Source organism: Panthera leo, chromosome B2 (assembly GCF_018350215.1).
Source record: "Panthera leo isolate Ple1 chromosome B2, P.leo_Ple1_pat1.1, whole genome shotgun sequence".
Classification (NCBI taxonomy): domain Eukaryota; kingdom Metazoa; phylum Chordata; class Mammalia; order Carnivora; family Felidae; genus Panthera; species Panthera leo.
In genome coordinates, this window is record NC_056683.1 from 79,102,175 (window position 1) to 79,114,782 (window position 12,608).

The window sequence follows — 12,608 nt, forward strand, 5'->3', positions numbered from 1 at the left end:
TGGTAGATAAAGAAAAGCCTTTTTAAAAAATAAAACAAAGAATTTTTATTATTTTTATTATTACTACTATTTTGCAATTCATTATATATTTGTTTTTATTTCCATGATGGATTATTAATGGCACAAAAATTCTTACTTAGAAACATGAGTCTCCAGATGACAAAAGTAAAATCAAATATGAATTTTAAAAGGTTAGAAATTAATCAGTTACTACCATGAATAAAATTTTACTATGCTACGTAAATCATTAAAATCTTGTAAGAGCCAGTTAACAAGTATTATCAACTTTGTAAATTAAATTAAAAGATCTTATAGCCGTCAAGTAAAATAATTTACTACCTATAGCATATTAAAATGCCAAGTCATTTTAAAATATTTATTTTTAGATGACAAACCACAAAAAGTTAGCAATTCAAATTGTCAATAAAACCATAAAACTGAAAACCTTGTATATGAGTCTAATAAAACCTAACTGGTTTATGGTGTAGACTAATAATCAGATGATCACTTCAGTTTGATCAAAGTTTGAACCTCAACCCTTAAAAATACATAGGTTTATAGTAAAATAAACAGCTAATTTTTTCTTTGAAGAAAATACCCATTTTCTCTCAAAATATTTAAATATTGTATCAAACAGCTTACATATGAAATTTTTAAAAACCATGTTCGTGAATAAAGTAATATAAGTAAGTCACCTTTACGTAAAAATCAGTTATTTTTACATCAACAGCAAAGCACATGGGGAAACGAATAAGCAGCATGTGATAAAGAAGAGAGTAAACTGCCTTCAAATCTAATTTTGGTCATTAAATTGAGAGTAAGGGGAAATCACTAGAGAGAAAGAAGATCACTCTAGATGCAACAAGAAAAAAAGACTGAAGGGAGACAAAGTGAATGTTGCAGGACCAGCCAGGATGCCACAGCAGCTGACCAGGCAAGAGTCAACAAATGGTAAGTCAGATTAGAGCCGTGGTAGTGGTTATGGAGAGAAAAGGGAATAATTTATGAGATATTTAGGTGATAAAGCAGGAAGATTGGCAAGACTTGGACGTGGATTAGAGGGATGAAAGAGGGGAAGATGTCAAAGATGACATCTAGATTTCTCATTTAAGAAGCTGCATTTAAGTAAGTGGGGGTAGCAAATGCTGGGAAAGGAAAGGTGTTTACAGTTTGCATATTTGCTTGTTTCTGAAAAATTCAAAAGGCAGTATCAAGGTAGGCAATTAGATTAATATACATGGAGTGTAAACAGAAATTAAAGTCTGGCTTGTAGGAAATAACTAAAGCCATGAGTGCAGATGAGATTTCTAGGGAGAGAGTAGAGAATGAGAAAAAAATGAAGGTCCAGGACACTGAGCCTTGAGAAAGTCCAAACTTCAATGATTAGTAGAAAACGAAGAACTTGAATGAGATGGAGGAGAAATAGTATGACTAGAAGAAATTAGGAACATGTGGTGTCATAGAAGCCATGAGAGTACTTCCAAAAACAGTGCTAAAAAATAAAATGAGCTGAAAAATAATCTTGATTTTGCAATGAAGAGAGATTATCAAAAAAGCAAATGATTCAAATGATATTTACTAAGGCAAAGCCCTTTTAAAAATACAATCTTATCCAAAACTACAATATACAAAAGAACTAAGTCGGAGCTGCTGTGATGTAAACACAATGCTTACCTAGTAACCTGTCCTTCCATGTGATCCCGAGGTAGTTAACAGAAAACAACAATTTTGGAAATTAGTGTTTTGAAACCATTGGGCTAATCTTGGAAGTATCTCTTCATCTCAGATTTTCTATAATTCTATAAACGCAATTTAATCTACTTTGTTTAAATTGAGGCTTTCACAATAATTAATGGCTGCTCTGTGTTTTAGTAAATATCAGATACTGGTGTATTCCTTTATAATCACAAAAAAATACTCTAAGCTCTATTTTCCTGAACACACCATTAATTAACTTTGCTTTCCTTTTTCTTATAAAAATAATAAACTATGTGAAACACAGAACATTAAATGAAATGGTAAGGAAACTTTCCTCTAAGCTGGTGCTGGGAACTTTGCCCTCAACAGAATCACCACTTTTATGGTATCTTTATCACTATTTTTCAGTATTTTCTCAAGATTCAAATATTTTCTCTTTTTTTTTCTTTTTAGCAGGAGTAACATTTTCTACCTTTTATTCAACTTGAATTCACTCACTGTAATTAATATAATAGAGCAGAATTAACTTTTTGCTAAGTTTTAAGTAACTAGCACCAAATAAATATAGGCCAAAGAGTTTTTTCACAAGTAAAAGCACCAGAATCCTCTCATCTTTCACCATTCATTTGCTTCTGGAATATTTCTGTAGTATCAGAGAAGGGATCAGAGGTTAAAAATCAAGCTCTGTCTACCCCAACCAGGACCGCCTCTCCACTTTACACAGACTCACTCGGATTGCTAGAATGGTCACTCAATCAGTTCTTTTCTTAAGTTATTTGAATTGTTGGGTCAAGGGAGCCAAGAGATGCAACACCACACTGTGAGAAGTTTTGAAGATTTTCTGATAAATGTGGTGGACTGAACAGGTGCATTTATATCCACTGTGATTTGAAACCTCACTAAAGTAGGAGTTACAGAAAAGAGTTATCAACAGAAAAGGAAATACAGGAGAGAAGACAACAGCAGAAAACAACATGTCAATACATTTTTGAAAGACAGAAAGGAGCTGGAGAAGTTAGTAAGGCACAGAGCCCAGAAAACTGAATACTCAGTGCTTGCAGATGAGGACACCAATGAAAGCAATTCATGCTACATGCCACAGTTCCCCAGAATGGATTAAATAACGTAGGAAACAGATAACCAAGAAGGCTGCCAAGGGGGACAGAACTGAAAATAAGGAGAATTGTTGAAAATCTTTATAAGGAACATTAAAGTCTTTAGTTCCCTCCTCCACCCTGGGCAAAAGGCAGGAGATAGATACCCTTATTCTGTGGAAAAACTGAAGGACAGAAGCTCAGTCCAGAAGATTCAAGCATAACTGAAGAGGCAAACTGAAAGTTCAGCAAAGCTTACCTACTGAACCTTGGGCCCTCGCCCCCTTTATCTTCTCTTTTCCAAGAATGCTAACAGCCAAGCAAAGCAACCAAGAAAGACCCTGAAGTCTTGGTCTTTAAAGAGGCAAAAGAATTCCAGAAAAAAAGAACTATAGATTCTAAAATTTGGATAACTCCCAATAGGTTGTCAGCCAGAGCCCGCCTTGGATCCTCTGTCCCCTTCTCAGTCTGCCCCTCCCCCACTCGTGCTCACTCACACCTGTGTGCGCGCGCGCTCTCGCTCTCTCTCTCTCTCTCTCTCTCTGAAACAAACATTAAAAATTTTTTAATAAAAGGTGAAAGATTTACACATATGATCTCACTCGTGGAATTTAAGAAACAAAGCAGATGAACACAGGAGAAGGGAAGGAAAAACAAAATAAAAACAGAGACGGAGGCAAACCATAAGACTCTTAAATACAGAGAACAAACTGAGGGTTGCTGGAGGGGTGGTGGGTGTGGGGATGGGCTAAATGGGTGATGGGCATTAAGGAGGGTACTTGTTGGGATGAGCACTATGTTATTTTAAGTGATGAATCACTAAATTCTACTCCTGAAACCAATACTACACTATATGTAGTAGTAAATTCAACTAACTTGAATTTAAATTTTAAAAAATTTTTATTTAGATTTAAATTTACATATATTTTAACATGATAAAAAATACCATATTATATATATTACTATGACTATATACCACATTAATTTGCCATAAGTGCCCATCACTTACCCTGCCTGCACTTAATTATTAAAGCTGAGTTCATGAAAGTTTTTAGATTTCCCCAGAAGAGAAATGTAAAAATGTTGGCAAATTTTACATTAAAAATTAGTACTTAGTCTGATTAAGGTTCATAAATTCTCATTCAGAACTTGCTTTAAATAGCCCAATGAAGGTAATTTACAAATCATACAAGGGCAGAATAAAAATTTATATTACGTATTAGCGTCCACAGCTATTAGATGGAAATACTGTATCAAGCTAGATAACTGTGGAAGGTTGAAAAATGGCCCCAAAGATAATTGGGAAAGTTTATCCAAGTTTTTTTAATGTTTATGCATTTATTTTTGAGAGAGAGAGAGAGAGAGAGAGAGAAAGCAGGGGAGGGACAGAGAGAGAGGGGAAACGAAGAGTCCAAAGTAGGCTCCAAGCTCCGAGTCGTCAGCGCAGAGCCCAATGCAGGGCTCGAACCCACAAACCGCGAGATCATGACCTGGGCCCAAGTCAGACACTTACCTGACTGAGCCTCCCAACCACCCTGATCCAAATGGTATCTATACCAGAAATAGAAAATGGTATTGCTTACCCCTAATAAGTAGTCCTAAAATTAGCTATGATGAATATGAATCAGGGATACTAAGTTATCCCTGACAATATATTGCCTTTAAATAGTGGAAAACCAGACCCACACTTATTTGATTGAAAAGGGAAAGATTAGCAAGCCTTAGATATTAAAAACTAGAAATAAATAGACTTTATAAACAAAGAGTAAATAAAAACTGGAATGGGACTGAATTTCTCATTGTGTGATGCAATGTCATTTAATACTCCATCTCTGGACGATTTAAAATCACATCTACCACCACTGGAAACTACAACTGTGTGTAATCAATTCTGCTCTTACCTCTTTACACAGAAAACTTAGAGCTGCTGAAAAGGAAAATTAAGGTCTTTCCTTTGGATATGCAATAGCAATCACAAAAGGCCATTTTACTTGGTAAAGACAAGGAACTTGATGACAATACATAAGCACAGTGGTTTCAATACCGAAGAATTAGGCAAAAGAAAAAATGTAAGTATTCTTTCTTTGAAAGCAATGAAAAGAAATCATAAGAGTCATGAATTATTAGAAAAATAGATCTTAAACTCTGCTTCCTTTAGCAGAATATCATGAATACAGTGCTTGATAAGGTCATTCAAGTTCACCTACTTAATAGAAACTTATGCCTTCATTTTTTGAAAGATGTAGAAAAGTCAAAAGTCTCTGTGTAGAAACCAAGTACATTCTTACCCGTGGCTTTGGTAAATCAAAAGTTTAAAAATGGAATATGTAGGACCCCACCTGTGGTGGTGGCCCAAACTACAAACACAGTATGTAAGAATAGAAAAATCAGATTGAAATTGCAAAGTAAAATCATAAAAAAATAATAAATGCTACAAAGCTGGATACAATGAAATTTTGGATATGAGCAAGAAAATAGCTCTCCTGGATACATTTATGCTAAATTGGAGCCTATTCTGGATGGCAGAGTTAATACATTTTATACTCAGAATATCCTTTTGAAGATTTAACACAAATACAATAGAAATGAAAAAAAAAAACAGAATTGGCAGACATGTCAGTAAGTACCACATCCTTCTTATAGCCACATGACAATCTATCAATTAACAGTAAAGTCTCACTAAAGGGCACACTATACACATTGTGAAAGGTATGCATTTGTGGTAAAAATTAAGACATAATTGACAAAGTATTGTACTTTTGAGAAATAAAACTAGATTGAAAATGATCATGAGAAAATACAATTACAAATGAAACACAGACTAAAATCATTAAACTTTCATGGAAAATGAAAAGGATTAACCAAAGACTAGTACAGTATACTGCTATATTATCACGTAAACTTTTATCAAAATAAGTAGTTGTGAAATATTTTTTATAACAAAATATTGTTATAAGTCTTTTGTAGATATATACTAACCTAAGGATCTGTTAGGCTAAATTAATAAGAAACTGATAACGTCCACTGATGAACAAAATGTGATCCTTGCAAAGCCATTCCATCTACTACGTATAATTTAGCATGCAAAAGTGAGAATTCTATTGAAATGATGACAGGAAAAAAAAACAATAGAAATAAAGTCATATAATGGTGACAATGATAAACTTCACAAAAACTCTATCTATTGCAACAGTCTAAATTTCCATTTAAGAGATGTATTGTTTTTAGGAAAATAAAATAAGAGTTTATTCTCTCTCTTATTAAGAATTCTTTACCCAAAACATTTTCCCAGATGTTGGCAGGAAGAAGGAATTCTTAAGTGTTGATTTATATTGACATACATTGATCATCATATGATCATTTCAGAATTTCAGAGCTAAGTTATCACAAAAACTCTATCTATTGCAACAGTCTAAATTTCCATTTAAGAGATGTATTGTTTTTAGGAAAATAAAATAAGAGTTTATTCTCTCTCTTATTAAGAATTCTTTACCCAAAACATTTTCCCAGATGTTGGCAGGAAGAAGGAATTCTTAAGTGTTGATTTATATTGACATACATTGATCATCATATGATCATTTCAGAATTTCAGAGCTAAGTTATTAATTATAGCCTGTACATTTTACAGATGAAGAACTGGAGAACCAAAGAGATATTAAGTGGCTTATCTTAATCAGAGACCAATTCTAACCCACTGCGAAGTCTCTGAGAAGAATATTCAAGTAGCAAATCTAACATTATTGTTTCATGAAGAATAAATAGGTGTTTGCATTTGGGGCTCTGCAAGGAAACAAGTGAGACTTTAAGTTACTGAAAACTTTCATAAAAGAAAAAAAAGACACAGCATAAAATAGATTATACATATGCATGTATAACAAGAAAAATAAAATAGGTATAAATTTTTAAATAGTCTGCCTATATTTCTTTTTGGTCTGATTGCTGAGACTAGGACTTCCAGTCTCTGCCCTGTTCCTGACCACAGAGGAAAAGCTCTCAGGTTTTCCCCACTGAGGATGTTATTTGCTGTGAGCTTTTCATATGGCCTTTATTATTTTGAGGAATGTTCTCTCTGTCCCAACTTTGTTGAGGGCCTATATCGTGAATGATGTTGTATTTTGTCAAATGCTTTTTCTGAATCTGTTTAGAGGATCACATGGTTCTTATCCTTTCTTTTATTGACGTGGCATATCACATTGATTTACAACTGCACCAAAACCCATAAGATAGGAATAAACCCAGCCAAAGAGGTAGAAGATCTGTACTCTGAAAACTATACAACACTTATAAAAGAAACTGAAGAAGACATACACAAAAAATGGAAAAACATTTCTATGCTCAAGGGTTGGAAGAACAAATACTGTTAAAATGCCTATACCCAAAGCAATCTACACATTTTTTAAAATGTTGTTTTTAAGAGAGAGAGCACACAAGTGGGGCAGGGGCAGAAAGGTGGGGGAGGGCAGAGGATCCAAAGTAGGCTCAGTGCTGAAAGCAGCAAGCCTGATGCGGGGCTCGAACCCATGTCCTGCGAGATCACAACCTGAGCCAAAGTCAGATGCTCAACCAGCTGAGTCACCCAGGTGCCCCAGCAAGCTACATGTTTAATTCAATCCCTATCAAAATAGCACCAACACTATTTACAGAGGTAGAACAAACGATCCAAAAATTTGTATGGAACTACAAAAGACCCCAAATAACCAAAGCATTCTTGAAAAAGAAAAGTAAAGCTAGAGGTATCACAACTCCAGACTGCAAGTCATATTACTAAACTATAGGGATTAAGACAGTATGGTACTGCCATAAAAACAGACACATAGATCAGTGGAACAAACTAGAAAACCCAGAAATGGACACACAACTATATGGTCAACTAATCTTCGACAAAGCAGGAAAGGAATATCTAATGGAAAAAAGACAGTCTCTTCAGGGGCACCTGGGTGGCTCAGTCCGTTAAGCGTCTAACTCTGATTTTGGCTCAGGTCATGATCTCACACTTTGTGAGATTGAGCCCCAGTCAGGTTCCACTCTGACAGCACGGAGCCTGCTTGGGATTCTCTCTCTCTCCCTCTCTCTCTCTCTCTCTCTCTTTCTCAAAATAAATAAATAAAACTTAACAAAAAGTTCTTTTAAAGAATTTAAGGAAAGAAGTAGTGATAATCATAACAAATGAAAATACAAGGCAATTCCTAACTCTAGGCAAAAAAAGTTTCCTATGAAAATAAAATATTATACAACTTGACTCAGATGTGAACAATATTTATGTTACAACAGAAATACAAATACTGAATATTCATTTGACCCAAAATGTGATATAATTATAATGGGATGACAGAAGGAGAAGGGGTGATGTTGGAGGAGTGAAAGAGCTCAATCCTGTTCTTCAACAGCAGAGAGTAGGCAGATCATGTATAAAACAGAAAACCAAGGAAGAGCAGCATAAACAGATTTTGTAGAAGTAGGGAGGGAAAAGAAAAAAAACACAGCTAAAACAACAGAAAATAATCCCCTCCAAGGAGTGGTACTTTGAGTGTGGGGAAAGTAGAAGAGACAGCGCTATTTTTCAGTACAAGCCAAGATATTTTACTTTTAAAACCATGGCATGTATTATTATGTGTTACTTGAAACTTATAATATTTTTCCACAATATTACCTCCTATATTTTGAATGTACCAAAAAAAAAAAAAAAAAAAGGAAAAAACTGTAAGTAATAAGGAGGCATAAATCCTCAAAAAACTATTATACCCAGATCTAAATTACATATATCATGATTGAGCAGCATTTATGTCAGAATGTAAGGACAGGTCAACATGAGAAAATCACTGTAACTTACTACATTAATGTTATTAAAAGGAAAACAACATGGCAATCTCAATCAAGAGATACCGAGAAAGCATTTGTTAACTCCCAAAATCTATTTATGATTGGGGGAAAAAAAAAAAACTTTGTATGAACAGGAACAAAAATTTCTTGGCATGATAAAAGTTATCTAACTGAAATCTACCAAAAACATACTTAAGAGAGAAAATTTAGCCACATTCCCTTTGAAGTTGAGAATAAGGTATGAATGTCTCCCCCTCCTCCACCCAATAAAGTGTATGTTTCAGCCAGTACTAGAGGTCTTGGCCAATTGGTAAAATTAGACAATTATTAGAACTAAGACTATTCAGCAAGATTCTTGAATCAACAAAATAAATCAATCAATGTGGCAGTACATCAGAAGTACCAACAAAGACACCATTTATTGTGAAAATGGAAAATAAATATATAGAAATTAGACAACAGTTAAAAACTCAAACTCAATTAGAGAACAGAAAAAGACCCGAAAACAGCTAAACCTTATTCATTGAGATGATTTAACACTGTAAAAACATCAATTTTCTCCAAACTAAATTCAAAGCAATTCCAACTGAACTCCTAATTCCAACTGAACAAAAATTTCTGGGTAACCAGAGAAACTATTTCTGAAATTTATATGTTAAACCAAATGTCCTCACATATTTAAGAAAATCCTGGCAAAGAGAGACTTGCCTTACCAGATATCAATTACAAAGTCATTGTAATGACAAGTGTGGTTACTAGGATGGAAACAGACTAATACATTGGCTGACTTTCCTAGACATCCCAGAGACTGACTTCCGTGTCAGATCATTTCTCTTACATTTATCAAAATCTCACATACACTTGAGTATGAACCACTTAGTTTAACACAGTAAAATTTATTGTAATTACTATTATCTTTAGACTTTATTTCAATCTAGGGAGTTTAAGCCTGGAAAATACTAGAACTCAAAGATCTAGTAACTTCCATCTTCCTAAGATAGCATTTTCTACAATTTCTATCCCCAGCCTCTAACTCTCCTTCATCACCTCTTCCCTCAACCACAGAAGAGTTTCCCTCCACCTGTTTGGCAAAGGGGACTGGAAGGAAGACAGAAGACAATCACATATCTACATTATATTTAGGCCTACATATTAAAGTTCTAGTGTTTATGTAACTTATATATAATATAGTGTTTAATACACAGTTTTCAAAAATATTAGTTTCTTTCCCTTTTCCACAGGCATCCAGGTTGAGGTCTCTCAATACAACTTCTCAGCTACACCCGTGCCCTAATTTCTAAGGATAGTGTTACTGACGGACCAATGGAGCTTATGAGACAAACTGCAGCACGTGATGAGGTATAGCACATGAAATACAACTCTACCAAACATGAACGTGAGTTAGAGTCACATGGAGAGCTTATTAAAGCACAAATTGCTAGGCTCCATCCCAGGGTTTCTGATCAGTAGGTCCAAGGTGAGCTGCTTTTATAACAACTTTCTGGGTCAGGCTAATATTCCTTGTCCACGGGCTACATTTTGAGAAAGAGTGCCCTAGAGAGAGCACAAGTTGTGATAGGAGGGTAATTTTGCTCTCTGGGGGAAAGTAGGCAGTGATTGCATATATTTTTGGTTGTCACAAACTGAAGAGATGGATTAGGGGAAGAAGTAATCCTGGCACTAGTAAATACAGACCAAGGATCCTGCTAAACACCCTACAACACACAGGACAGTCCTCCACAGAAAAGAATTATCTGGCAAAAAAAGGTCACTGGTGCTAAAGTTGAGAAACCATACTATAGAGTAAAATGTAGCTTATTCCAAAATATGACTTGATCATTCAGTCAAAGTTCTTCAGTGAGTTTCAGAAATTTGACATATAATATTCAAAGAATTGTATTTTAAGTATTAAAAATTATTTGAATTTTACTCATCCATCCATGACAAATTTAGAAATATTAATATTTAAAGGTAGATTGGGCTACAGAAAGAAATAAGCGTTTATGTAATATTACTGGTAGATTTCTAGTACAGAAATAATTAACATTCATTTTGCAAGAACTAACTTCCTTGAAAAATAAGGATCAATAATATTTACTTCTTAAGCTGAGTGAAGAGCTAACAATTGTTCATTTGACCATTACATATATTTAGTAGAAATATTTTATAATAACTTGTTTTAAGGAAAAGCAGTTATCAATCCTAAGTAAATATACCTCAGGAAAATGTACTTTATATATACAAGCAGGTATAGACACATATTTACATACATAATACATACTACAAGTGCTCCACGCACATGCACACGCACAAACACACACACATTGCTATACACACACAAATGAACTTACTCCAATAGGCTGAAAGATAAGTCCATCCATTTCATGGCTGACTTCTTTGGCAAAATTTCCTTCAAGTAGCTATAAAATAAATACACATATTTTTAAAAATAATCACTTAAAGAGTATTTTAATTTTTTATAAGCTTTATAAAAACAATATATAAGCTTTAAGAACTGAAATACAAGGAAAGGGCTCAGTCGATTAAACATGTGACTCTTGATTTTGGCTCAGGTCATGATCTCACAGTCATGAGATTGAGTCCCACATTGGATTCCATGCTGAGTGTGGAGCCTGCTTGGGATTCTCTCTCTCCTCTCTCTCTCTTACCCTCCCTAGCTCATTCCCTCCCCCAACCTCTCTAAATAAACAAACAAACAAACAAACTTAAAAGAAAAAAAAAATGAACTGAAATACAAAAAGGGAAATAGGTGATCCAGAGAGATCTAAGTTAGTTAACATTTGCAAGATATTCTTAATGTACGAAGATTTTTTCATGTCAGGCTAAATATCTTAAATAGTCAAAATAACAGAGAAAATATTTTTTAAAATATATATTTGAGCCAGCACAAAAGGAAGGAAGACAGAAGCCAAAAGCAAAGTGAAATCAAAAATTGAGAAGTAATAAATACAGGGAATAAAGTATAAAACATACACAAAAGAAGGAAACAGCAGAGAAGCTTGTGAGGGGATAGATAGAGGCTGGGTGGGGCAGGAGACACATCCCCTGAGAAATCTGTAACCATTAGTGAGCTCAGACATGGGATTGCAGTCCAAAAATATAGTATTTGTGTCTTCCTCACATGCATAAGCAGAGGATTTTTAATTTTTTTTCTTTTTTGTCCTTTTTGTTGTCTTTTTTAATATATTTTTTCAAGCAGAGAAATGCATTACAAGGGATACACAGTATAAAATACAAATGACAGTTTTTTCAGTGTCCTTATCTACTAAAGAGTAGGTATAGGCCCAAAGCTATCCAATAATTTCTGAGCATGTAGTTTTAAATGCTTCTGTTTACCTTTTAAATGCTTTTTATTATTATTTATTATTAAATGCTTCTGTTTTCTGTTTAAATGCTTCTTTTTACTTTTTAAATGCTTTTTATTACATTGAAGAAAAGAAGATGTGACTGATGGAAGCCCAAAACATTGATTTCTGTATTTCAGAGAACAGATGCACTTTCACAGAGCCATAGTCTGACGAACTTAGAGTGCAGTCAGGATAGGTCTGGAATTCAAATACACTGTATCCAAAATTTTAGATATGCTGTGGGTGATACATCTCTTTAACCACAATCATATCCTCTGGAAACCACTACATCTACAGGGAAATTTGTATTCCAAAAGCAACAACCAAAATTTCAAGCTTATTTCACATGCAACAAAATCTGAGTCTCTTCCCCAAGTGTGGCTTCATCTTCTCTGCCATTTCATTCTTCAGAATCTGTAACTTCTCTAAACTGAGGGCAGTTCAGCCAAGAAAAATAAGAGTAATCCTAGTATCTAACTAGTTTAAGACCAATTTGGCTTCCAACATCTAAATTCATTTAAAACTATAATGCTCCTTAGTCAAATTCATAGGGACAGAAATTAGGGAGCTGGGGGGGAGGATAAGGAGTTAGCGTTTAACAGGTACAAAGTTCCATGCAGAAAGATGA

General features: G+C 34.3%; 1 protein-coding gene across 2 annotated transcripts in view; it reads right to left on the reverse strand.

Annotated features, from left to right (window-relative positions):
* RNGTT (RNA guanylyltransferase and 5'-phosphatase) overlaps nucleotides 1–12,608 on the reverse strand; it is a 334,258-nt gene that overhangs the window by 146,912 nt on the left and 174,738 nt on the right. For both annotated transcript variants that reach the window (XM_042939336.1, XM_042939335.1), the window contains exon 12: nucleotides 10,964–11,032. In XM_042939336.1, coding sequence (XP_042795270.1) covers nucleotides 10,964–11,032 — 69 coding nt within the window. The remainder of the gene's footprint in view (nucleotides 1–10,963; nucleotides 11,033–12,608) is intronic.